Here is a 23,860-nt window from a genome sequence, read left to right as displayed (position 1 = left end):
ATTCAGCTGAGGACATCTTGATTAGGTCTGCTGAACGTCTGGTTCTCATTTAGCATGGAGGATGGGGACAGAGAGAAAGGAAGGAAGGAAGGGGGTTAGAAAGGGAGCGGAGGATAGAACTGGAGAGGTGAGTGGAAAAATTATAATAGAAAGAAGTATCGTCTTTAAGTCAGATTTGGGGATATGACAAAGTTGAGGTCCAAGTTTGGGTTCATACATTTGATAATATTTGGCAAATTCACAGTGTGCTTAGTATGGCCTTGAAAACTGATCTGGAGGGAAACCATGATACCAAATTTGTATAGATTTTCCCTTATTCACACAGTAAATGTTATGTCTAATACCCTCTGCTATAATTTGGCTAATACCCTCTGCTATAATTTGGCATATTCATGATATCATATCACCCCTCTATCCTTGGAAAACAGGATTTAGTACTACCATTTCCTGACCAATCACTATGCAAACATACTGTAAAATTAGCAACTATTGAAAAACTCAGTCAACCTCTCCCGTCCAGCTACAGTATACATGTCAGATGTTTTGCTTGCTTGTGAAATTGTCTTGATTCTGCCGACATGTGAGCAAGTCAATGTAAGTTTAGCTTAGCTTAGCACAAAGACTTAAAGCAGGGGAAAACAGCTGGCCTGGCTGTGTCCAAAAGTATAAAAATCATCCTACCAGCAACTGTAAAGCTTACTGTTTAACACATATCTTGTTTGTTTAATCTATACACCAAGTAACGTGTAAAAACAACAGGTTGTGGTTAGACCGGGTGTTGTGTGCCAAGCAATTTTTTGTCGAGGCGTGGTTACTTCCTGGAGTCTTGTGGTCACATTGAGGCTACCAGAAAACCAGCAACGATACTTTTAATTAATTAAGATGCATGTAAAATTATGAATTTAATTTCAAATAAATCTATCGCTTATTTCCTCAATTAATCAGTAAATAAAAAGTCATCACAATTTCCAAATGTCCAAGAAATTCCTGATTTTTTTTTTTTTTGAGACAAAAATCACAAAAGAGTTTAAAGCAAAGATTACATTTCCACTGATATAAAAGAAAACATGTCGATTTTTGATTGATAAATATCTCTTTTTCAGCCTGGCATGAATCCCTCCAGCATAGCATTGTGCATGTTCATTTCATAGGATGAAGTACTGGGCATGACAAACAAAAACATAATAATGGAGCTGGAAGATTGCATCAGAAAATGCAGGTATGACATTCATATGCAATGCAGCTTAAAAAAGGCCTCAGCAGAACATAGACAGAGGCTGTATACATATATACTGTCAATAAACATGCATTCAAAAAGATACGTCAAGACACACACACACACACACACACACACACACACACACACACACACACACAGCATGTTTATGTGACAGAGTAGAGTTCATGTAACAGATAAGGGACAGTAGAGTCAACATTACTGTGGATAGCCTGCTGATAGAGTGTTCCTTTCCTTCCGCTGCCCTTTATTTACCTAGTGATAAAGTGGGGCTGTATATGTGTGTGACAGGATGTGTGCACATGTGCACGTGTGTATGAACATTTGTGATTAAGCGGGTGTTTTCCACTCATTGGAACCACAAAGGGGCCACGTCTTATATCCAAGTGTTTTCCCCCTTCACAAGTAGTGAGAATGTGTTCTGTGTTAAAAGAGACTTCTACAAATCGCATTACTTCGACACAGGGGACCCGAGTCTGCTTCAACTGAAAACCAGAGCAAAAAAGCATAAAGAACATTGACACTCCCACAGGGTAAAGGCATTATCTACAACCACTTCCAGAACAAAATGTTGAAGCTAAACATGTACCAGGAAAAGCCTTGAGCTAAGAGAGGCCATCTCGTAATTTTCAAAGGTCATAGGTTCAATTCCCAGGTTGAAGACACTCTGAATTACAGTACAACTTAAACGCCTGCACACACATGGTTAAGCAGCTCTGTGGATCCACCCAATTTAAAACTAGTGTACCCTATTGTCCAGCAAAAATGCAAAGAGACAAACAGAGAATTAAATCACATTAAGCCACAACCGTTTCTTTGTCTAGCAAAACCATAAAGCTCCGAGAGGTTTGTTAGTGTTTATACCTAACACATAGTCTTTTATTAGCTTTTGTAAATGTCACTTAGGGCAACTTCCTGTTCAGTTATACAGTACCTCCTTTATATTTCTCTGTTTAGGAAATTAGGCTACAGGGCAGTCTGATAGACAAACTGAAGATTAGAGGAAACAGGAAAACAAAATACAGACACAAAGGCGGTAGGTGATATTCATCAGCAAGGAGGAAAAGTTCCAGCAGAGTAGAGAGAGAGAGAGAGAGAGAGAGAGACAGACAGTCGTACTTTCCTCCCTGCAGTCTCCAGCCGAAAACATAGTGGAAGAGTCATGCATCAGCGGAAGAAATTGGGAATGTGAAACATGCCAGATTAGAGAAGCAATCGGAGGGCCTGCAGACACACTCAATGGCTTCAACCATGGGAAAACACATGCACACATACGCACATAAACGTGCACATACGCACACACACACACAACCACAAAAACCCATTCAGATTTTGAACCACCTGCTGCATTCCACAGCCAATAAGTCAGCTACTTAAGGAGCCAGCTTTTAATCAGCCAGTCAGTCAAAGAGGCAGGCAGTAAAGCAGCCAACCATCCCGCCAGTTAATCAGCAAGACAACTAAACAGCCAGGCAGCCAGTCAGTTAGTGGGATTTACTACTTTAATAATCTGCAATAAGCAGCCATTTGCAGCCTGTGACACAAAGACATTAGCACAGAGCAACATCAAGCAAGAAGGGAAAATACGTTTGGAAATAGCTTGAAATGTTTTTGTAGGCCTACTCAAATATGCATGTGCAGGAAATTACATAAAAAACAAATACTAAAAAAATGATGGCAGAAATGTATGTGTGTTTTACACACGGCATCTATTGCACGTCTGTCCGTCCTGGGAGAGGGATCCCTCCTCTGTTGCTCTCCCTGAAACAAACTGTGAAGTCCACTGAGGCAAATGTAACATTTGTGATATTGGGCTATATAAATAAACATTGATAGGACATATTTTGTACCGTTTAACACACACACACACACACACACACACACACACACACACACACACACACACACACACACACACACACACACACACACACACACACACACACACACACACACACACACACACACACACACACACACACACACACACACACACACACACACACACACACACACACACACACACACACACACACACACACACACACACACACACACACACACACACACACACACACACACACACACACACACACACACACACACACACACACACACACACAGACAGACAGACACCACAGACAGACACACAGACAGACACACAGACAGACAGACAGACACAGAGGAAGCAGTTATTAAGGAGGAAGCCAGGACGTCTTAAATCCATGATATGCCCCTCAGAGAGAGGCAGTCGGAGGCAACACAGCTGACTGGAGTGCTTCAAAGCAGGAAGGAGCCTCCACCTCCACCTCCACCTCCACCAGCCTGCACGTTCAAGGGGAAGTGAGGAGTTTACAGGGTAAGATGGGGGTAGGGTGAGCAGGGTGGATGAGAAAAGAAACACAAGATGTGAAGGCCGCACCTGCAGCCACACAGCCGATTTAAGTGTTGATTACATTTTGTGTTTTATAGTTTACACTTATAGTTCATCCTCTCTTCATTATGTGTGTTGACATTTTGACCTCATGCACAATGCACACTAGTAAACATATGCATGTGGGCAGCATGTTCATGTTGTAGCGCAAACATTTAGTTTCTGTACTGTAGCACATCACTCATTCTTTAGATAAGTTCACCTTATGTCATCATTTCAGGCTGGGCCAAAAGATCCCCATAAAGCAGAGCTCTTAAATACAGGAAGTGGCAAATCAGAATGTACCAAATGCCACCACACTATGGGGTTTTGGGGGATTTCTATTCAAGAGATTTTGTTAATTTCCTTAGAGTATATTATTTGTTGGTGCTTTACTCATAGGTAAATGCTAACTATGTATATTTACACGAATAAACTACATGTTTCTGTTATTTCCTTTAGTTGAATGGTATAGTTTATCTTTTTATTACCCCTTTAATTCTAAAAAAATGGTCTGATCCGATTTTAAATATGCTCCCTATGTGTGCTCAGTTTGGGGTAAGATCAGTTAAGTGGAGTGATGTTTTGTTTTATGACTTCTGATTTGTAAAACATGTTTTGTTTGGGTTTTTTGGTAAATAAAATCCTCCTTTTGAAAAATCCTCCTTGTGACTGAAAAATCCAACAAATCAAATCACTTTGGTAAGTGTTATGTTAAGGACTGCAACTAAGACTGAAATAGTACTTAATAGAATATTTCAAATGTTATGTTGCCTTTGGTGAAATTGGGATTATGCTATAAGAATGATAAAGGATGTATTTTCCTTTTTATGTACTTTCTTCTACCCCAATAAATCCTAGCATCCCTGTGCCTATTACCTTTATTTAGTTAGTTTTCTCCCCTTCCTCTCACTTAATAAACAGTATTTTATTCCTGTTCAGTATTTCATTTTACATTCTGTTTTTAGCTCATCTTATTCTATTTTACATGTACAGTATAGTTTACTTCTAAGTTCTTACACATTAACTTGCACATTGGTCACTTGCAACATTCTCTCTTGCACTATTTCATTTATATTCTGATTATTTTTAACAATTTATATTGTTTTACATCCTATATATATATGTGTATGTTGCACTGTTGAAGGAGCCTGCGACTATAGTTTTCCATTGCCAGAATTACACTGTTGCTACTGTGCATATGACAATAAAACCTTTGAATCGTTGGTTCTTCTGCCATTTAATTCCCTTAATCCATCTTCAATTTCTCCCTCTTTCCTTCCTTCCCTGTCTTCCCTCTCTGTCCATTTTTGTTCTCCCTCTTTAACGGTGGCCCTCTCCTCCTCCTCCTCCTCCTCCTCCTCCTCCTCCTCCTCCTCCTCCTCCTCCTCCTCCTCCTCCTCCTCCTCCTCCTCTCTCCACCACCTGTGCCCCTGCGGAGGGGGAGTTCCGGGAAAGAGGAAACCCCCGGGGCAGCCAGGCACCTCACAGATGGTTAGCAAATTACACCTTCATTATACCTCTCCTCTCCTCTTCCTCGCTTCCTCTCGCCACTGCTTCACAATGACTCGCTGTTCCTGTGACACCTCACATCTGTCAGCAGCTGACCAGGCTGCTCACAAAAACACATCTTTAGGAAGTTTGTTTTAATTAAACCACAATACTGCTTTTATTGTATGTTTACAAGTAACTTTTCTTCTTTTTTTAACAGCTAAAAAGACTTAATGCTGGCGATAATATTTAATGCATGTCTTTAAGAGCATGTCCTTTTTATATCCTGATAGGAAAACTTACTTTATGCCAGTTACTCACTCAAATGTTATCCAAGTGATATAACAGGTAAAGGTAAGGTGCAGTTTGCAGTCAATCATATTAAGGGTTTACTTTTTTAAAAAAAATTAAAATGATCATGCAATCTTGCCACTTGTTTTTAGGTTTAGAAAAAAAAAAAAATTATTAGGTTACTATGACTTTTTAATGTTATTTTACAAAAAAGGTTACATTATCATGAAAATGTGCATTTATTGAAACCCAAGAAGTGATTAAGCCATCAAATATTCTTAAATAGTTTCCGTCTTAATTTTTGCACTGCACAGCATTCACTTCAGAGATATGTTAAACGCGTGTTAATGGTCTGCCCGAGAACAGTGGAAACAGAAATATAGTTTCTTCAGGTTAGTTTCAAGAGAAGCATATCTTATAGAATTGTGCGTAACTAAATCACAGTCATATCAGGTAATAATTTAAACAATTGCACTTTACAATTTGTAGGATGATTAACGATAACAATGATCCATCTCCAAAGAGATATTAACTCATGCTCTCTGTTGGACTGGAACGTGTCAAAACGAGTGGGGAGGTGAAATTATGAGACAGTATGATGGAAAGATGCTCATGGGAACTGTAAAATGAAGCACTAATCATAATTCATCGGGATATGATATATGACAACATCAGCCTGAGAAGTCTGTTTTTTTGTTATTATGTGAGTTTGAAGATGTGTCTCATGGTAAAGTTTAAAAGCTCTGCATGGTTATTGAAGAATTTCTAGACTGTACGAGGCTTTTTGGTGTGTTGCAACGGCAGCCGTGTAAGCCAAAGAGGTCAAAGTTCATCATTGATTGACTGATTTCTCCTGGAGTTCAAATAAAGTCAAACTTTCTTTATTATGGCCAGGCATAAAAAAAAAGTGGAAGAGGAATGGGTTTTATTTGCATTTGCAAAGTTAAAATGCTTAGAATAAAGACAAATTGTTGAGAATTAGGTTAAATTACCATTTTCAAATGTCTGGAATAAATCAAACTACCAATGCATAGAATGAGAGTTGACTTTAAATTCAAGATACGCAAACATATTTTTCCTCCCATTTTTTCATTATACGTACCTGACCCTAATATTGATCTGTACATAATCAACAATCCTGCATATTTAATTTTCTGAATTAGCAATGATAACATTAAGAAAGAACAAGAGAACACAGAACAGAACTTAGAAGTTGGAAGTTCTCCTAATTAAAGATCTACAGTCTTCAGGTCACCAGCTGTTTGCTAAGTTGTAATGACCACGGACTGACTCACACACCCTGTATCTTATTTCCATGCCTCCTCCAGCCCAGCATGCAAGCACCGGGCCCAGTGCACCCATTAGTCAAGCCGAGGAAGACATGGAATAATAATGAACGCACCTCACATGCATGAACAAGTATAGCCCCCACCACCGCCACCGCCGGTGAGTTTCCAAGAGGTATTTCCATCATGTAAAATGTATGTCCCTCTCACTTAAACTGATCTCACCCTCCTGTATCAAGAAGGGAGATTTTCTGTTTTTAGAGCAAGTGGAGCAACTGAAGTGAGAGGAAAACAGGAACATGTATTTTTCTCCCTCAAAGGTTGTTAAAGTTTTACTTATGTAGCTTCTTTATCAATGTTTGCATCAGGTTATCATTGACATTACAACGTTTAAAATCTGAATGTTGCTGTACTCAGGACTACAATTCCCTTGATGTTTGGCCACACATGTTCAACTGATGGACCCAAGTCCTCTCAAGTGATGCTCCTTGAATTTTGAGCATTGCTGCATTCACTCGCAAACTGTCTCACCTTGAAGAAGGTCTCTTTCCAAAGCTTGAACAAAACATTTGATCTGAATGTGAAGATGCTCTTATTCAAGAGCAACTACAAAAACACAAATCTAAAGAGACAAATTCAACCAACAAAACAAAGATTGAAGACAGCAGTTTAGACATGGAATATTTTCATTAGAAATAAGTTTTAAAATGATTTTATTTCTTCATTGGAGCCACCTGTTTGTTTTAACCATCCGAAATATTGAAACCAAAAGATAAGATTTTTTTACGGCTGCACCATCCCATCAACAAAAATATTCTTGTCTTTGTGTTTACTAATTTGTGTCCAGCCAAACATTGATGGATACTCCAAAATAGAGTTATGAGGGTTTTATCAATTACTTTTTACTAGTTGACCACAATTCAGGGTCAGTTGGTAAGGGTTAACAATCTTCCTCATTACCCGCCAAAACAGAGATCTTAGCAGAAGAGAACCGACACATGGATGAGACAAAGCGTCAATGCAGAGACGCTGTGGAGCAAATGGAGAGGCAGACAGGGAGATGGAGATAAAGGAGGGAGAGCCCACAGCAGGCCAGAAGTCCTCCAATGCTACTGCAGTGGAGTGACAATGAGAGAGGAGAGAGTATGAGTCATACACAAACCCCTCCCTCTCCCCTTCTCTATCTCTCTCCCTTCTTCCCTCACCCCCCAGCCTCCCCTCCCCTCCTGCCTACAGTGCCCATGTAGCCAGGTTACGTCGATCCTGACTCATTCATTCACAACCGAGCCTACTTTTGTTATACAGATGAAATCATGCTACTTAAGAGGCCATTGCAGCTCTCATTATAGTTCTCTGACATACTTTACCGCTCTGGCTGCCGGAGCCCCATTCATAAAAATGCTCCAGAGTCTAAATATGTGCAGAGAGAGGAGGACACACACACATCCCCAATCCCTTATTAGGTCGTGTTGTATAGCTGAATGGGTTGCTGACCAGTGTGTGTCCCTGCTAGAGTTTGGTGTTTAATCCCTGCAGAGGCCACCCACACGTGTGTGCACCCAAAGTACTCTACCACTTTTGAAAACATGAATGTGCTCCATATCCCCTGTGTCATATGTGGCTTTCGCTTCATGGAAATTCACCACTATTTCTCGCTACCAACATTTTTCTCCTCTTTGTCCTCTCTCAGTGGAGCAGCATCTACCTCCATGTGGTTAGCTCATCTCCTTTTCTTCCTCTCCTTCGCTCTCTGGTTAGCTCATCTCATCTCTAGGCAGTCAGCTTTGCAGGCAGCTAATTATAGGCCACGCTGTGGAGCGTAGGGCCGGATGTGACAGCATACTGTGTGGGTGTGTGGTGTGTGTGGTGTGTGTGTGTGTGTGTTGGGTGTGTGTGTGTGTGTGTGTGTGTGGTGTGTGTGTGTGTGTGTGTGGGTGTGTTGGTTGTGGTGTGTGTGTGTGTGGTGTGTGTGTGTGTGTGTGTGTGTGTGTGTGTGTGTGTGTGTGTGTGTGTGTGTGTGTGTGTGTGTGTGTGTGCATAGTATGGATGTGAGGTAAGTGCAGACATATACTGTATGTTGCTGCTTGTCTTGAGGAGTGTTTGTGTGTATCTGTGTAGTGTTTATTAACATCCAGGACCGGTTTTAGTCAGACACCGGACATGTTTTCTAGTCCTCACTTCTAAACATTGCAGAATGTATTCCATTAACGAGGGTCCTGATGTTTAACAATACCAAAGTGTGTGTGTGCATGTGTGTGGACGAGCCACCAGCAGGATATCCAATCCCAGCCCCTCCCACACTGTACTGCAGCTCTGACTCATACAAGGTGGAGGCAGAGACAACCAGGGTCTGATGACTGGCAATGAGTGCACACCACACACACACACACACACACACACACACACACACACACACACACACACACACACACACACACACACACACACACGCACACACTCTATGAATAAACATACATGAAATATACATTTATACACATACGCATACAACATAAGGCAGTCTTCATAATTTAGATTGACACAAACAGAGGCTATATAGTCGTGGTGTAAATTAATTTACTCAAGTACTTCATGTAAGTACAATTTGGAGGTGCCAGTTCTATATATTACAATTGCTATTTCCTTCTACTACGAATATTCAGTCAAACAATGTCCTTTTTAGTCCACTGCATTATTTGACAACTGTAGTTACCTTGAAGATTCAGAGTTAGATTTTTAACTCACAATATGATCAACAAATAAATTAACATTTATTATTGAAGGTTATCTTTTGGCAGCCACAGTTTTGAAGGAACAAGGCTAACATTTGGCTTGGAGGTTGGTGTTTGTGACGTGGATGAGTGAACAAACTTGGTCACAGCAATTGGGAAATTGTTCAATTATTATATTAAAACATGGATGTATCTCATTTTGACTGTGTAACTCGCCTTTAGTGTGATAGTGCATACCGAGATTTGCTGATGAAGAAAAGGGCAGACACAGCAGAGGAAACCTGCTTCACATCATTTTCCTCTTCCTCCTGACTGGTCCATTATTTTTGTATATCAGGGAACCTTTACATTAATTGTTGCTTACTCAGCTCTGTAGGTGCTTGCCTAAGCCATGTGAAACACATAAAAGTCACTGAATAAATGTGAAGATACATATCTGATTATCAAGACAAATACCTGAATGTGCTGCATCGCCTCCTTCTTTCACTTCACCATAAAACACATTTTAGTTGCACAATATGTCCATACTTTCTGGGGGGGAAATGAAACAACAACAATGTGATATTGTTGCATTTAATCCAATAAATACATGATGAGGATGACCTAATTATCACCAGAAACATTTGAACACTGTGTGACAGCAAATCGGGTTGTATACATTCTTTCATTGTTTCTGTACAGCACTACAGGATAATATGACACAAAGAGGAAGTGTCTGCATTAGACGGAGAATGTGCACATGGATTTGTCAATGAAAGAAACAAAGTTGAATCCATTCATACATTACGCACATAAACGCGTCTGCCTGCACACACTCCCGCATAGTCAGACAGATAATAGCAACAGCTTCACACGTAAAGGATGAGATCAGCAGTCAATGTGTATCCGTCAAGATGCCATGGGAACTCTCTCTCCTCCTCCCTCTCTTTCTTCTTTATCACTCACTCATTCCTCCTCTCCTGTTCTGCGTCTGCCTCTCTGCTTCCTGTGTCATCCCCTCCCCCCACCGCTATAAAAGGAGAGAGGCCTGTTCATTCATGCATTCAGCCAGTCAGCTGAGCGAAAAGAGAGGAAGGAGGAAGTGATGGAGGGAGGGAGGGAGGAGAGACAGAGATAAAATGAGAGGAGAACAGAGGAAGAGGAGGAAGGTTTCCTCCCTGTGATGAATAGGTCACCTGTATTACATCACTGATGGAGGGATGAAAAAAAGAAAGAAATTGGAGGAAAAAATAAAGAGGTAGGGGAAAAAAGACTCTCTCTTCTTCTCTTTCTTCCTCATCATCTTCCTCCCTCTGCCCTTATTTCTCTCTCTCTCTCAATCTCTCTCTCTCTCTCTCTCTCTATCTCTCTCTCGCTTTCTTTCCCCCCCCTCTCCATCACCCCCTCCCCTCCCCATCCTGACAGTATGAGTCACAGACAGACCAGTTCCCTTGATGCACTGCGGAAACGTAATGTGACGTAGCCTCCACATCTCCCCCTCCCACGCCACACGCGTCCCCCCCGTCCCGTCCCTCCCATTCATCCATCCTCCCGTCATAGCACAACGAGCCTCCATTCACAAAAAGCCCTGTGAGCTGCGAGAGACAAAGAGACGGCAGGTGGATTCACACCACCGGAACCAACACAAACTGTGTCCCACCAGAATATTATACATTTCAATATATTCTGCAGTACATGACAATCCATTCTAAAACGGTGCTTGTAAATACATGATCAGCACTTCTCACATTAAAGCTCGACCAGGAAAACATGAACATCTTGGCAAATGAAATGAGTCTCTTTGGCTACTTGTACCATTGCTTCTGAGTTTAACCATCAGTGCTGTGCAAGGTTTATGGTTACCATGGTTACAGCATGTGCAGTCAAATATGAGTTAGATTGCCAGGAGCACTGATTTGTAACTGTAATTAAAGTGTTGACAGGAAGTATGTTTGAGGTGTCCGAGCATGTGAAAACTCACAATCTAAAACTGCAAATGGAACAAAATAAATGCAACTAACTGCAACACAATATGCAGAAACAATCCAATACATGTTTTCCAATTCAGTGTGATACATTGTATGTGGCAGTGATTAAAAAGAATAGAATGTACAGGTTATACGATGTGATTATTAAACACAACAGTACATTAACAATTAAATAGTGGATGCATTAGGAGCAGATGTGAAATCATAATCACAGCTTCTACAATAGTCTACAGTTTTTCAGGCAGAATTGATGGTGTGAAGTGAAAAAAGCCAAGTCTTTGACATCACTTCAGGATGAAGTCATCGAAAAATGTGACTCTCATCAACTGCTGGCATTCACAGACATTCTGCCAGTTAGTAACACAGACAATGCAACGGGTCGGCATTTTATGACATACAAAAACATCTGCAGCATTTAACTCGTCAGCAGTCTGCGGATGTAAGCAGTAAAATGAGATACAAGGGTCCTTTTTCATGCTATACACTAAATAGTGCCGCACAGCAAGAAAAGCATAGGGACATTACATTATTGCTAATGGATGTTTACCAGAAATGAAGAGACTGTAAACCATGTATGTCAAAGACGCAATATCTGAATAGATTTACAGTAAATGGTGACAGAACAATCCCATAGAAAGCATTATTCCATTGTATTGACCTTTGACATGCTGTTTATTTTATTCTCGCATGCAACCTTGCATTTAGTGCAACATAAGAATAATGTTACAATTCCTGTGCTGACACTGGTAAACTACAATTGAGGATAGATCATGTTTTGATAACTGGTGAAATTATGCTTCAGATTTAAGGGTATTTTCTATTTTTGTTCAACGAGGCAGCTTATTTTTTGTACAATTCAAAGGTGTATAAAGGCAATGTGAGCTCAGTTTAAGATGTATATATATTTTGGAGCAATTAGCAACTGTGATCAAATGTTCACCAGAGCTTCTCATCGAAAATGATTCCTGTATCCTTTAGGTCTAACAAACACATAGTGGTAATATAAGGCCTATGTCAAAATAATGTTGCATCTTATGTCTATTTCTAACCACTTTACCTCAACCTCGATGTGAAGGAGAACTCATAATGACTCATTCATTGCTACAATGTCCTGCTCCAAGTGTCAAATTCCGATAACATCAACTTTTTGCAACTTGAGGGCGATTTTATGAATGAATGTCTGACATCCAGTTTTGCTGTGCTGGTTGGCTGAAGAGAGGAGCAAAGAAAATCTCAACGTACAGTATGATTCACCACAACAAAGTGTTAGGGAGGGGGTGATGATGTCATTGGTGGTGGTGGGAGAGTCATGTGTGAGTCAGAGAGGGAAAAGATGAGGAGGAGATGGAGGAGGAGGAAGAGGATAAGGAAGAGAGCATGGTGTGGGGTACCTGCTGTGTGTGACCGATGGTAACAGGCAATGCTGGCCTGTGGATGACTCACCACTGCTTTACCAACCTCCAACACACACACACACACACATACAAAAGCAAGATATTGTAGAGGGGGGGGGGGCCAGAAGGATCCTTCTTATAAGCATAATGTATGCTGGGGGGGGGCTTTTGACATCACACACATGTTTAATGATATCAAAGTGGCATTACAAGCATGTAGTCTTCTACACAACATACACACACGTCGCCGGCAAGACGTACACACAACCACATGCACATAGACGGCAGGCGCATGCATATATGCACACACACACACACACACACACACACACACACACACACACACACACACACACACACACACACACACACACACACTCTCACACACCACACACACCACATGCAGTGCAAGGGAGAGGAGGGGAGGGTAAGGATGACTCATACATCAATGATAACACCCCTCCTCCTTTCCCAATCAGACACACACACGCACACACGCAAAGACAAAAAAGAAGAAGGACATAATCATTTGGATGCAACCCACATCCTGGGGAACCTCCCATCTGAAACTCACACTGACAGCAGGAGGCCCCGACTGAGTGCAGTTTGTCTAAGGTGATGGGAATTCTCTGGCAGGATATCCTCACTTAAATAAATATGATAAAGTCAAAATGTGATATGCCGGTATTTCTGTACGTGTCTTTATATTCCAGCCCTTATCTGTTTATATCAATTTTTCGCGGTTAAAATAAATCTGAATACCTTGGTATAATTTATTTGGAGAATAGGAGCTTGGTGGGGACGGTCGTCACTAATATATGTCTCTCAGAGTACTTAGAAATTCCCTCCAGTTAACAGAATAGATATTTTTAGAGCAAAATGTTTTTCTATCTTTGTCTTACCGTGGCGGATAAACATGTTACAAGTGATTTTTCCACAGGCCTTTTACTCGTTCCACCGTCTGCCTTTCTGAGAAAACTCTGACAGCTGTAGCTCCATTTGTACTGAACAGTGCCCTCTGGAAGACCTATTCGCACTACACGCTGGTGCTGTTTCCACAGTGGATGTTCTTTAATGTCGTAGTGTTCCTCCTACACTTATACCAACATGGACTATGTCTGTGATTTGTTTTATAGTATGTATCATCAATTTGCTTTCAATTAATTTAGCTTGTGTTAAAATAAAGTACATTTACTTGATTTGGACACATTTGATCCAAGGGTTGCATAATGTGTAATGTTCTTAGTATTAATTAATAATTAAAGGCTAGTTGGTGTTTCTAATTTGATGGGTCCCTTATGATGGGGGGGGGGGGGGGTTTACACCACTCTATTGTGGTATCCATCTTCTCACTGAAATCTCAACCGGAAAACAAGTATATTCCCAACCACTTTTACTTTGATCCTAGCGAAAAGATTATCACTCAGCTATTTTTAGAGGCATTAAAAGTAGGTATTCTTTGTGGAAGACATTTTGACATATCACAGCAAGAGAAATAGATGTTAATAATACAATTAATGATTGCAAAAGTTGTTTAAGATTTATGGCCCTGACATTTTGTATGCTTGGCTCACTGTCATAACTGGGACATTTGAATACAATAGAGCCATCTTTAGTCAAGTCAAGTCAAAATGTCTGCTGTGAAAAGTCTTATTCTCAAATAGTGAATTTGTTAGTAAATTAATTGTTTTTTAAATGATGCAGTCGAATTGGGGCCAAATCATTTTTGAACTAGTCTACAGTGCACCATATACCTGTCTGATAAGCCCTTAAAAAACGAAATCTCTGAACATGAGTCGTATCCCAGGCAAAAGGATTTAGTCCGAAACATATTGTACTACTTTATCGACTATTGTAAATCCAAAAAGCTTGAACCAAAAGTCTGTTTTACAAAAGCCAGAAAGCCAAAGCACTTCTCTTTGGAAAGATGGCTCACTCCCAAGCTCACTGTAAATCAAAAAGGCTCCTCTTATCTTTTGATAGCTAAAACATGCAAGCAGTGCAGGCACTTGGCTAGCACACATAATTCCCATCAATTACTCAAAGAAATACTTCCGTCTCTGTAAATCTAGGGCAGCTGACAAGACACAGACAGCTCTTGGCACAATGGAGTAATTTTATGAATGACATCTGGATAAGGAGAACACCTGGACTGTGTGACCCCGCTGAAGCAGAGCAGGAATGACTTTACAGAGGGAAGTGGTCTGAGGCTGAATCTGTGGAAGATTTGCATGATAAGGAATTTGGTTGTTTGTGTGCCTTGCCAGAATTTACAGCTGAAACACTGTCAGCAATTAAACCCGTCCGCACCTGGCAAAATGAAGTTTGTTTTTCCAAGGTCATCTGGTGACGTGGTGGTTCAGTGGATTGGAGTTGATGGTCTGGAGAATAACCTCTACTCTATTTGTCTCTTACTCTCTCCCACTTTTGTACTGAGCAAAATTGGAAAAATGAACAGAAAAAGACTTGAGTTATTAGTTTCCAAAATCTGAGACGGTTGGAAGTTCACATTTTCAGCCTCAGAGCCGCTGAACATCTGTGATTTCTGACCAACAGCTGTTTCTGTTTTTCCCAAAGTGCACAGCACAAAAGAAGAAATGACTTCAGGAAATCTGATTTTTTTTTAAAGTACCAGTGGTGCTGCAACATAGAAGTAAAGGATCTATAGTTTAAATGGAAGAAAATTATTTGTTAAACAACATTAAACAGTTGCCTTTCAGTATGCAGTCAGTTTCCTGTCATCAAATCACACATACTGGCCTTCTCAAAATGATTGACAACATGGCATGAGTTTACAATTAATATCATTTAGAATGGATCAAACCAAGCATGAACATCTGGATCGCTCTGGCTTCTATGTGCTTCTCTTGGGAACGCTCTATTACATGATGTAATATGATCATTTTTTGTGAATTAAGAGTGACATTTCCCCCTCTGTGCCCTGTGCCCTGTGAAAGATAACCTGAATGGAGCTAAAGTCATGTAAACTGAGCACCACCAGAGGCCAATATCCAACCAGGATGATGTGACACTATGCGACAGTAAAAGTTTCAGTAAAACCAAAGAGACAGATTCAGTTGGTGTGACATGTCTTCCAGGTGGAGGGACCGTAACTTCCTGCTCCAACTGCTGACATGTATAATTAGCCACCACCAGTAAATCATCTCACTATGTACACACACCTCTCCTGTGTGTTAAATTTAGCATGGCTAAAAGTATGTCAGTAACTGAACATCGTGGTCAGCTCAGCTTCCTCTCTGAGGACTGTTGGATCTCCACCTTTCTCTAGCCTCCACATGCTGGCCAAACGTTGGTGTAAAATACAGAACATGGAAGATTGTTTTTTTTATTTAGGTCATGTAAGGTTTAAATTTAGTCTAAAAACAATAAATCATCCACTTAAACGATATATACTTTATGAAATGTCTTGACATCTGTCTGATTTAGGTGTTTCAGTCTTAATGATCCTTATAGGCTTTTATTTTGAAATGCTGTTGCTTTAAAAAAAGAAATCTAAAATAGACACACAACAGCATGGAAAAATTGAAGGAAATGTTTATATGTCAATGTTAAATAAAATCAAGCAGTAAGAGAAAAAGCTCCTCTTTTCATTATTATCAATATCTATCTATTTAATTTTTCTGATTTCTGAACTAGCTAAATTGAAATGCCTGTTATATCATGTACTTTTTTTAAACTGGAAGCTAAATGTCATTTGATAAAAGCTCAACAAAACATGTCCTTTTACAGTTTATTTCAAAACATTTTCCAAGCAAGATAATTTAAAATTGCTGTAAAAAAAAAGAAGTAATTCTGCTTCCACTAGAATGAGAGTTAACAGGAACAGAATGACTCTTTTGATATTTCATTGTAACATCAAAGGAAACGATCACACATCCCTTCCTCTTCACAGGGAAGGGTTTTTAAATAACATCTGGCAATACGATAATTATTTCCTCATTGGAAACCATTGGGATGACTAAGATAGGGTGTCGGAATCATTTATTTAACAATTTTATTATGTCTATTTTCACATTTGAATCTCGTAACTAGAAGCTTTTTTTAATCGCTATCACTCTATATTTGCAGCTTTACATCTCCGCTGACATACATGTTTTTGTCCATAGGGAAACAACACTCTTGATTAGTACTGTAGTAGGTAGTAATTCCTAAATACATGTGGAATAAATGCTCTAGGGGAAACCCCGGCTCCCGTGCTCTTTAATACATTAATAACTTTTTAGCCCAAGAACCCAAACATCTAATGATTTCCCTTTTCAGTCTTGTATTACCTGAATTCATACACTAATTCACAAGGGACCAAAAGCATTGGTCAGAAGGATTATATGCACATTAAACTTGAAATATTGTTACACACTGCGTAAATCAACCCATAATACCAAAATGACCCACTGCCCCTGGGCTGAGAAAAAAACAAAACATCTTCTGGTAGTAGACATGGTGAAAGATAACACAAACAAGACTGCCCCCTGGAGGTTAAACAGGAGCACAGTGCATGCTGCTGCTACCAACAGGCAGTAAATAAGGCATTCATTTATCAGCACACACTTCATAACTGCAAATAGCACTTGACAGTTCACCACTAACAACTGAAGGATTTTACTGATTTCTCAGCAGTCACTATTTCACACCAAGAGGAGACAAAATATGTATTGTCCAAATCATATAATCAGAGGTTTAAAAAAAATGTTCTTTTCTGCCTTCTTGAATGGAGAAAGCCAGACCGCATGTTTCAAGGAAAAGGAGAAAAACAAATAATGATGGAAATCTGATGGATTGAGAGTTTAGTAAATGAAGAGGACTCGGGTGCGGGGCAGGGTGGAGAAGGTGTCAGCCATCTTGCGGATCCTGGCGTAGTTGATGAATCCTCGAAGGAAGAGCAAAAAGCCTGAAAAGCACAGAGAAAGGGACAGTCAGACACCATTTGATGTGCTATACGGAACAACTATAACTTAACGTAAGCAAAGAAGGGTTCAATACTGCACTTCAGCAAAGATCAGCATGAAACATTTTGTTTATATAGGAGAAATGCATTCTGGATTCATTTTGGAGAAATTCTGCAACTATTGTGCTTTGTTTTAGGAGGAAATTAATTTTGAATAAATTAAACTGATGAAATACAAACAGTTGTCTATCTAATAAGGGTGATAATAAAATACACAAAGTTATTCAATCAATTTGTAATATTACATTTTGATTAACATTTTTTACTTTGGCGAAAAACACTTTCTCTCCAATACGGTAAATGACAGTCTTTATCGACACCTCAACACTAATGCAATGGAGCTCCAGAGAACAGAAACGTGTCACAAGCCAAACGTAAGCATTTGATTTGATTTGGCTACTTACCCATGACCAGGAACACCCACCACAGCCAATACTGTCCGTCAAAGTAACCAGGGAAGTATGTGGAGAACTAGAAACCCAACAGGACGATACAAAGTAGTGGTTAGAATAAATATGGCCTTCACTGGTCTCACTCTAATGAGTCCTGCATTTTAACAGTGAATGAAGAAAGCAGTGTACTTCTCAAAAGAACTAAGCAGTGTCAAAAAGCGACAAAAACAACACAAATATACCTTCTGAATAATTGATTGTATTTTAAGTCACATTTGACGTGTTTGTACGTGTGCTGTGTTTGAGTGTCTGTGTTGTACCCGGACAATGAGGATCCATTTAATGAGGGAGAGGCCAAAGCCTGAGATGGCACCGTAGCGTCCCGCTGCTGAAGTGGTCAGACAGAAAGACAGGAAGAAGCCGATCCAGTTGAACAGGAATGCCACTGGACAAAGAATAAAAGAGAAAAGAAAGAGTAAGTCATGTCATCCCAATTTTCTTTTTATCAAAGTAGAAAAGCTGTAGATGAATAAGGTTGGGTGAACAAAAGAAAGAGACAAACAGTGGGTCAACTAACTGAAAAAAGTGAGCATGAAGATGCCATCATTTCCTATCCTCAGCTGATCAGCGTCTTCAAAGTCGTCTCTGGCCACAAAGTCTTCATCCTGAGATAGAATAAGCGACAGTTTTAGTTTTTAAGATTGATTTAACCAACTCACAATGTTATATTTAGCATTTTACAAGTACAGTGTACAATGAGATGTAGGTACATGTTAGAAAAACACAGGCAAACTTTGTTCAGCTTTGGTGGAAACCAAGCTTTGTTCACGACAGAGATTAATACAACACAAACAACCAACAGAACAATGGAAAACCACAACACAACAAACCTGTTTACCATTCAAACCACTACTATCATTGTCACCTAATTAAAAAGTCAGTTAAATGCAATAGGCTATCAGGAGAAACCAGTAGAGGTTGTCTACCTAACACAGCACCAGGTAGCACTCTGAATACACAAACACACAAAAGGGTGGTGGACTGAACACATAAACACTGTCGGTACAGCTGCAGTTTCCCACACCAAATACACTTCCTCTCATCATACACTCTCCTCCCAGTTACCTCCAGTGAACTGCGAATTACATCATCAAAAGTCTCCGGGCGTTGAAGCTGCTGCTGAGCGCAAGGCAGTGTGTGGCAGAGAAACACAACACCAGCAAATCAAACACAGTGGCCCACATGCAGAACGGTGCAAAGCATCACAATGACCACTAGAGGTCAGATAGGAGCTGTCTTTTTCCACATGATATTTCTAACAGAAACAGTAGTTTTTATAGGAATGTATCATTTCTTATAATTAAGTCAGAGTGCCTCGGATATGACTTTGTGAATTAAGCCTACTCACAGCGGGATGGATTACTGGTATTGTTATTAAACAGTTATATAGGCATTAAATGCAAGTAATGGCATTCGGTTTGCACGTGAGGTTTGCTTTGCCCTTTTTAAATAAAAAAGAAAAACTAGGGCCTACACTTAAACTTGAAAGACACATCTTTTGCATCAGTAAAAGACCATGGATATCTCTCCAAGCAGTTTTATGTCCTCATAGCAAAAAGAATAGTACAGAAAAATAAGTCTTTAAGTCTGAAGCTCCCTGTCTGTTTCTAATGCTGAACCAGTATTTACTCAGATTTTGGAATAACAAACTCCGGTACAAAGTGCACAGGGGCAAGTTAAAAGCCTGACAGACAGACTGAGGCATTGAGGGCAGAGAAGGCTAACAAAAAACCTCACCCATTCAAAGCGATCCTTTAATAGGAGTGATAATAAATGTCTGTATCAATATCATATTGTTAGAACAGCAACATAATCTTTGCAGTAGTAGGAAAGAGAAAGAGGCAGACTCAGAGTTTTCCGAAATTTGAAGACAAAAAAATGTTCCGTTGCCGGGTGCTAACCACTTCCTTGCAGACAACACAGGAAGTGTTTGAGCACAAGCTAGTGTGTGTGCGTGCGCGTGTGCGTGTGTGTGTGTGTGTGTGTGTGTCCACAGGCTATATGCAAATAAAGTGAGACACTCACTCTTCCGGTTACCAGGGGAACACTGGTCTCAGCCTTGGTTCTTTCTGCTTCATCATAGGAAGGTAGGGTAGTCGCTACGTTGTACGACGGAGGCTTGGGGAAATCCCCATCTTCCTTGTAGTCAAAGAAGGCTGAAGAAGAAACAACACAAAAATAAAAAGGAAGAAGTTTCACTAGTACACGTTGTATTTTGTATACATTGAGAGCAAACTGGTTATTGCATCAGCAAATTACTGGTCCTGCCAAAACTAGAGCCACTATTAAACTTGCATTGTTGTTCTTGTGCTTGTTTACTACAGGCAGGCAGCTCTGAAAGTGGAGACCAGCCTACTAATCCCAACTGCCAGCAAACGGACTTAGATTACAAAAAGGTGCTGTTTACGCAATCAAAACAAAGCTCTCTCGTGATGTTTTGGCCAAGAAGACATCGTCGACTGGCCTAAAGTGCCCATCTAACTGAAAAAGGTATAAATCACTAACCAACTAAAAAGTATTCTGAAAGCAACTTGTATTTATATAATCTGACTAAAATAAAAAAGCTCTTGAACAAGTAAAGGTGCCAAATTTAAAAGGCTACATATTTTATTGGAAATTTGTGTTAAAACAAGATTGAGGGAAACGGATCCAAAATTAAAAGGATATTTGAATTTGGGGACAAACTAAAAAATAGCCAAGACATCCCTCAATAAAGAAATGTAAATCTAATCTATGTGTGTATTTTTTTATGTATCCTTTTGAAGCTGTTAAGTTTATACTTCAGTGTTAATGTTCAGACTAACACAAATATGGCTTCCCAATGTGCCACCGATGTAAATGACCTCGGTACAAGGGAAACATCTGGACAAGTCAGGGTCTTACCAGCATTGTCCCCGGTGATGCTGCTGTATGGGGGGGGGGCATCAGCGGCTGCCTGTGGACTCTCCTCTGGGTCCTCCTCATTGGGAAGCTGTGGGAGGGGGAAAAAGCCATCCTGGTTTATTTAGGGCTACAATACATGTGTGTCAGCACTTGCTCATCTCAATTAGAATCAGATGTTTTAAGAAGCTTTAAAATGCCTGTGTAGCAATAAATGATTTTCTCAACACCCTGGCATACTTAAAAGAACCCACAAACCAAACATCTATCAAATAAACAGAGGAGAAGAATGTCATCAAGTCCCACATCAAAAACTGTTTTTAAATGACATCTGAACATTTTAAAGAGGAAATGAGCATTTACAAGGATTACAACATATTTCTCATTCCTCTTTCTTTTGTTAAAAGTAGGAAACATGTGACTGCCAAAGCTCAGCCAGCCCTTACCCCTGATTCAGCTAAACAAGATTTGTTCAAACCAAGCTTATTTGATCATAAACCCTGTTTACAGGAAAGACCACTCAAGTGGTGCTGCATACCAAAGTACTGACACACTGGGTCCGCAGAGGTATCAATTACAGATAACAACACCTTAGGTGTCCTTGTGACGTTTCATTGTTCAGTTCCCATGGTATTTCTTATGATAACTGGAACTCAAATCTTATCATAAATGGGTGTGATTAGATTTAGAAGAGAACGGGGGAATGTGGTATACTGTATCTGTCAACTGATGCATTTCCAAATGGCTTTTCTGGCATAAACAAGCAAGTCCTGTAATAGTCATTGAGATTACCTGAACAAGCAAGAATATGAAACGTGTTTGATGACTTGCTTAATCCATGGGGGGTAATTATGAATCCTTCAAAACATGAATGAAATGTGTATTTGTGTATTCATTGAGCACTTATTACCTCTGGGAAATAATAGCTGTTTATAAACTCAACACACCATCAATCATATAAAGATAAGATAATATAGATTATGCTCCTAACACTTTCATGTTTCTCTTTTGTATGATTCAAATACAATCACTGACAGGCTCAATTCTCGTCACCTACAGGAAATTATATATTTATTTGACATAACAGCAGTGGTGGAAAGTAACTAAGTGCATTGTATTGAGTATCAACATTGAAATACTTTTATTTTACTTGAGTATTTACATTTAATGCTACGTTATACTTCTATTCGACTCAACTCATAGGTAAATATTGTACTTTTACTACACTATATTAATTTAAAATCTTAGGTAGGTTAGCTTTTAACATAATGTATCTCTTAAAAATAAACTAGTGGACTAACTGTTAAAGATACAAAAACAAATTGAATTATCCAACATATAATACAAATGTCAATTTTGTATGTAGAGTAAAAACTAACATGCTTATTAATGCAAAAATGTATGTCACATATACTGAATATTTTATAATAAATCACACATGGAGGCCATTTTTCTGGAGAATTACTACATTTTGCTGATAATACTTCTGAACTTTACTTGAGTAGGTACTTTTACCTGAAATGGAGAATTTTACCATTAACGTATTGGTACTTTTACTCAAGTAAAGAATACTTCTTCCACCACTGCATAACCGTTTCCAATACATCTTCACATTAATCTTCCATCAACCACATAATGAGCAGCAGAAACAGGAGTCACACCCACTAGGAGGTCATGTGCTTCATCCTAACATTAGCATGTAGGGCCAGGGGGTCGTCGATAAGTGTTGAATGAAGAAGTTACACCTTAACCCACAATGCTAACTAGCTAGCATCCAGTCAAAAAACCAGAGATAAAAGCGCCCCAATAGGCAAACACGTTCACATTCTTGTAGAGAAAAAACAAGGAAACGTTAGCGTCAAGTTAGTAATGCTAGCTTGGTGTTAACGGCCAGCTATACCCAATACAAATAACAAAATTAACCTTATTAACGCTAATGATATCCCTAAATAGAAAACCCCCACTATCAAGGATGTGACACAACCATAGATTGGACACAACCCACACGCCTGGGAGAGCTACTTTAATCTAACAGTATACAGCTGACGTAAACGTGTCATGTTAAATTATAACGTGTTATCCATTAGCAAGGTTATAGTATCCTCATACCTGCTGATATCTGCCGCTCGGTTCGGCCATTCCGCTTTGAACGGCTGGGAATCAACAACAGAGAAAGCCACCCAACGAAAACGAAATTATATAAGAGTACGAACTGTAAACTCAATGGAAACCTGTTTCTCCCTCGACTGCTTGGTGCTCTCATACAGCTGTCAAGTTACAGTATTTGGTAGGATACACTACCTGACTTCCGGTTAGACATTTAAAATAAAATCCCGATGGAGAACTATGAGCAGTAAATATATTTATTTGTGTTGTTGTTGTGAAGTACTAGGTTTTTTCTAATCTATTTCAATGAGACTTTTTAATAAAAAATGTTTTTTGTTTTTGTAACAAAGCAACAATTACAATGCTTTTATTTTGAAACCAAAACAGAGCCGTTTCCCCTAAATTCTTGCTATTTTGACGACTGTTTTTGCTGGCATATCGATTGACGTCATAGGCCACAACAAACTCGTTGCCGCCCCCATTAGGAACAAAGTGATATTAATAAAATAATCATAAGAAAAACGTCACTGAAGAATTAGCTGGGAAATGTTCTAATAATGAGAAAAAGTCATGCATCATCAGGGGTGGAGGAAGTCCATTAATTAAATATAGGCCACTGGTATCACCACTGGTGATCAATTTAGCATA

The 23,860-nt window shown here is 39.6% G+C and overlaps 1 protein-coding gene across 3 annotated transcripts; it reads right to left on the bottom strand.

Moving 5' to 3' along the window:
* Positions 1-16,545: 16,545 nt before the first annotated feature.
* Positions 16,546-23,387, bottom strand: ndfip1l (Nedd4 family interacting protein 1, like). 3 transcript variants are annotated; one of them, XM_034206749.1, is made up of 8 exons: positions 23,216-23,387; positions 21,110-21,197; positions 20,252-20,382; positions 19,292-19,345; positions 18,744-18,831; positions 18,487-18,611; positions 18,179-18,245; positions 16,546-17,717 (listed from the first exon to the last, which is right to left on the bottom strand). In XM_034206749.1, exons 1-8 carry the CDS (start codon positions 23,243-23,245, stop codon positions 17,614-17,616), a joined length of 687 nt encoding a protein of 228 aa, XP_034062640.1. In that variant the 5' UTR covers positions 23,246-23,387; the 3' UTR covers positions 16,546-17,613. The 3 variants fall into 3 exon arrangements, with proteins under 3 accessions (XP_034062640.1, XP_034062641.1, XP_034062642.1); XM_034206750.1 differs by having other exon boundaries at positions 19,292-19,342; XM_034206751.1 differs by lacking the exon at positions 19,292-19,345.
* Positions 23,388-23,860: the final 473 nt, after the last annotated feature.

The sequence above is a fragment of the Gymnodraco acuticeps genome, unplaced genomic scaffold (assembly GCF_902827175.1).
Source record: "Gymnodraco acuticeps unplaced genomic scaffold, fGymAcu1.1, whole genome shotgun sequence".
NCBI classification, from domain to species: Eukaryota; Metazoa; Chordata; class Actinopteri; order Perciformes; family Bathydraconidae; genus Gymnodraco; species Gymnodraco acuticeps.
This window is presented reverse-complemented; position numbering and strand designations above follow the sequence as displayed.

Excerpts from the sequence above, each read along its gene's own strand:
- ndfip1l (XM_034206749.1), bottom strand. The coding sequence starts at position 23,245 with ATGGCCGAACCGAGCGGCAGATATCAGCAG. Across the intron at positions 20,383-21,109 it reads CATCACCGGGGACAATGCTG|CCTTCTTTGACTACAAGGAA; the intron begins GTAAGACCCTGA and ends TTTCTTCTTCAG. Across the intron at positions 19,346-20,251 it reads TTCCCCTGGTAACCGGAAGA|CAGCAGCTTCAACGCCCGGA; the intron begins GTGAGTGTCTCA and ends CCTTGCGCTCAG.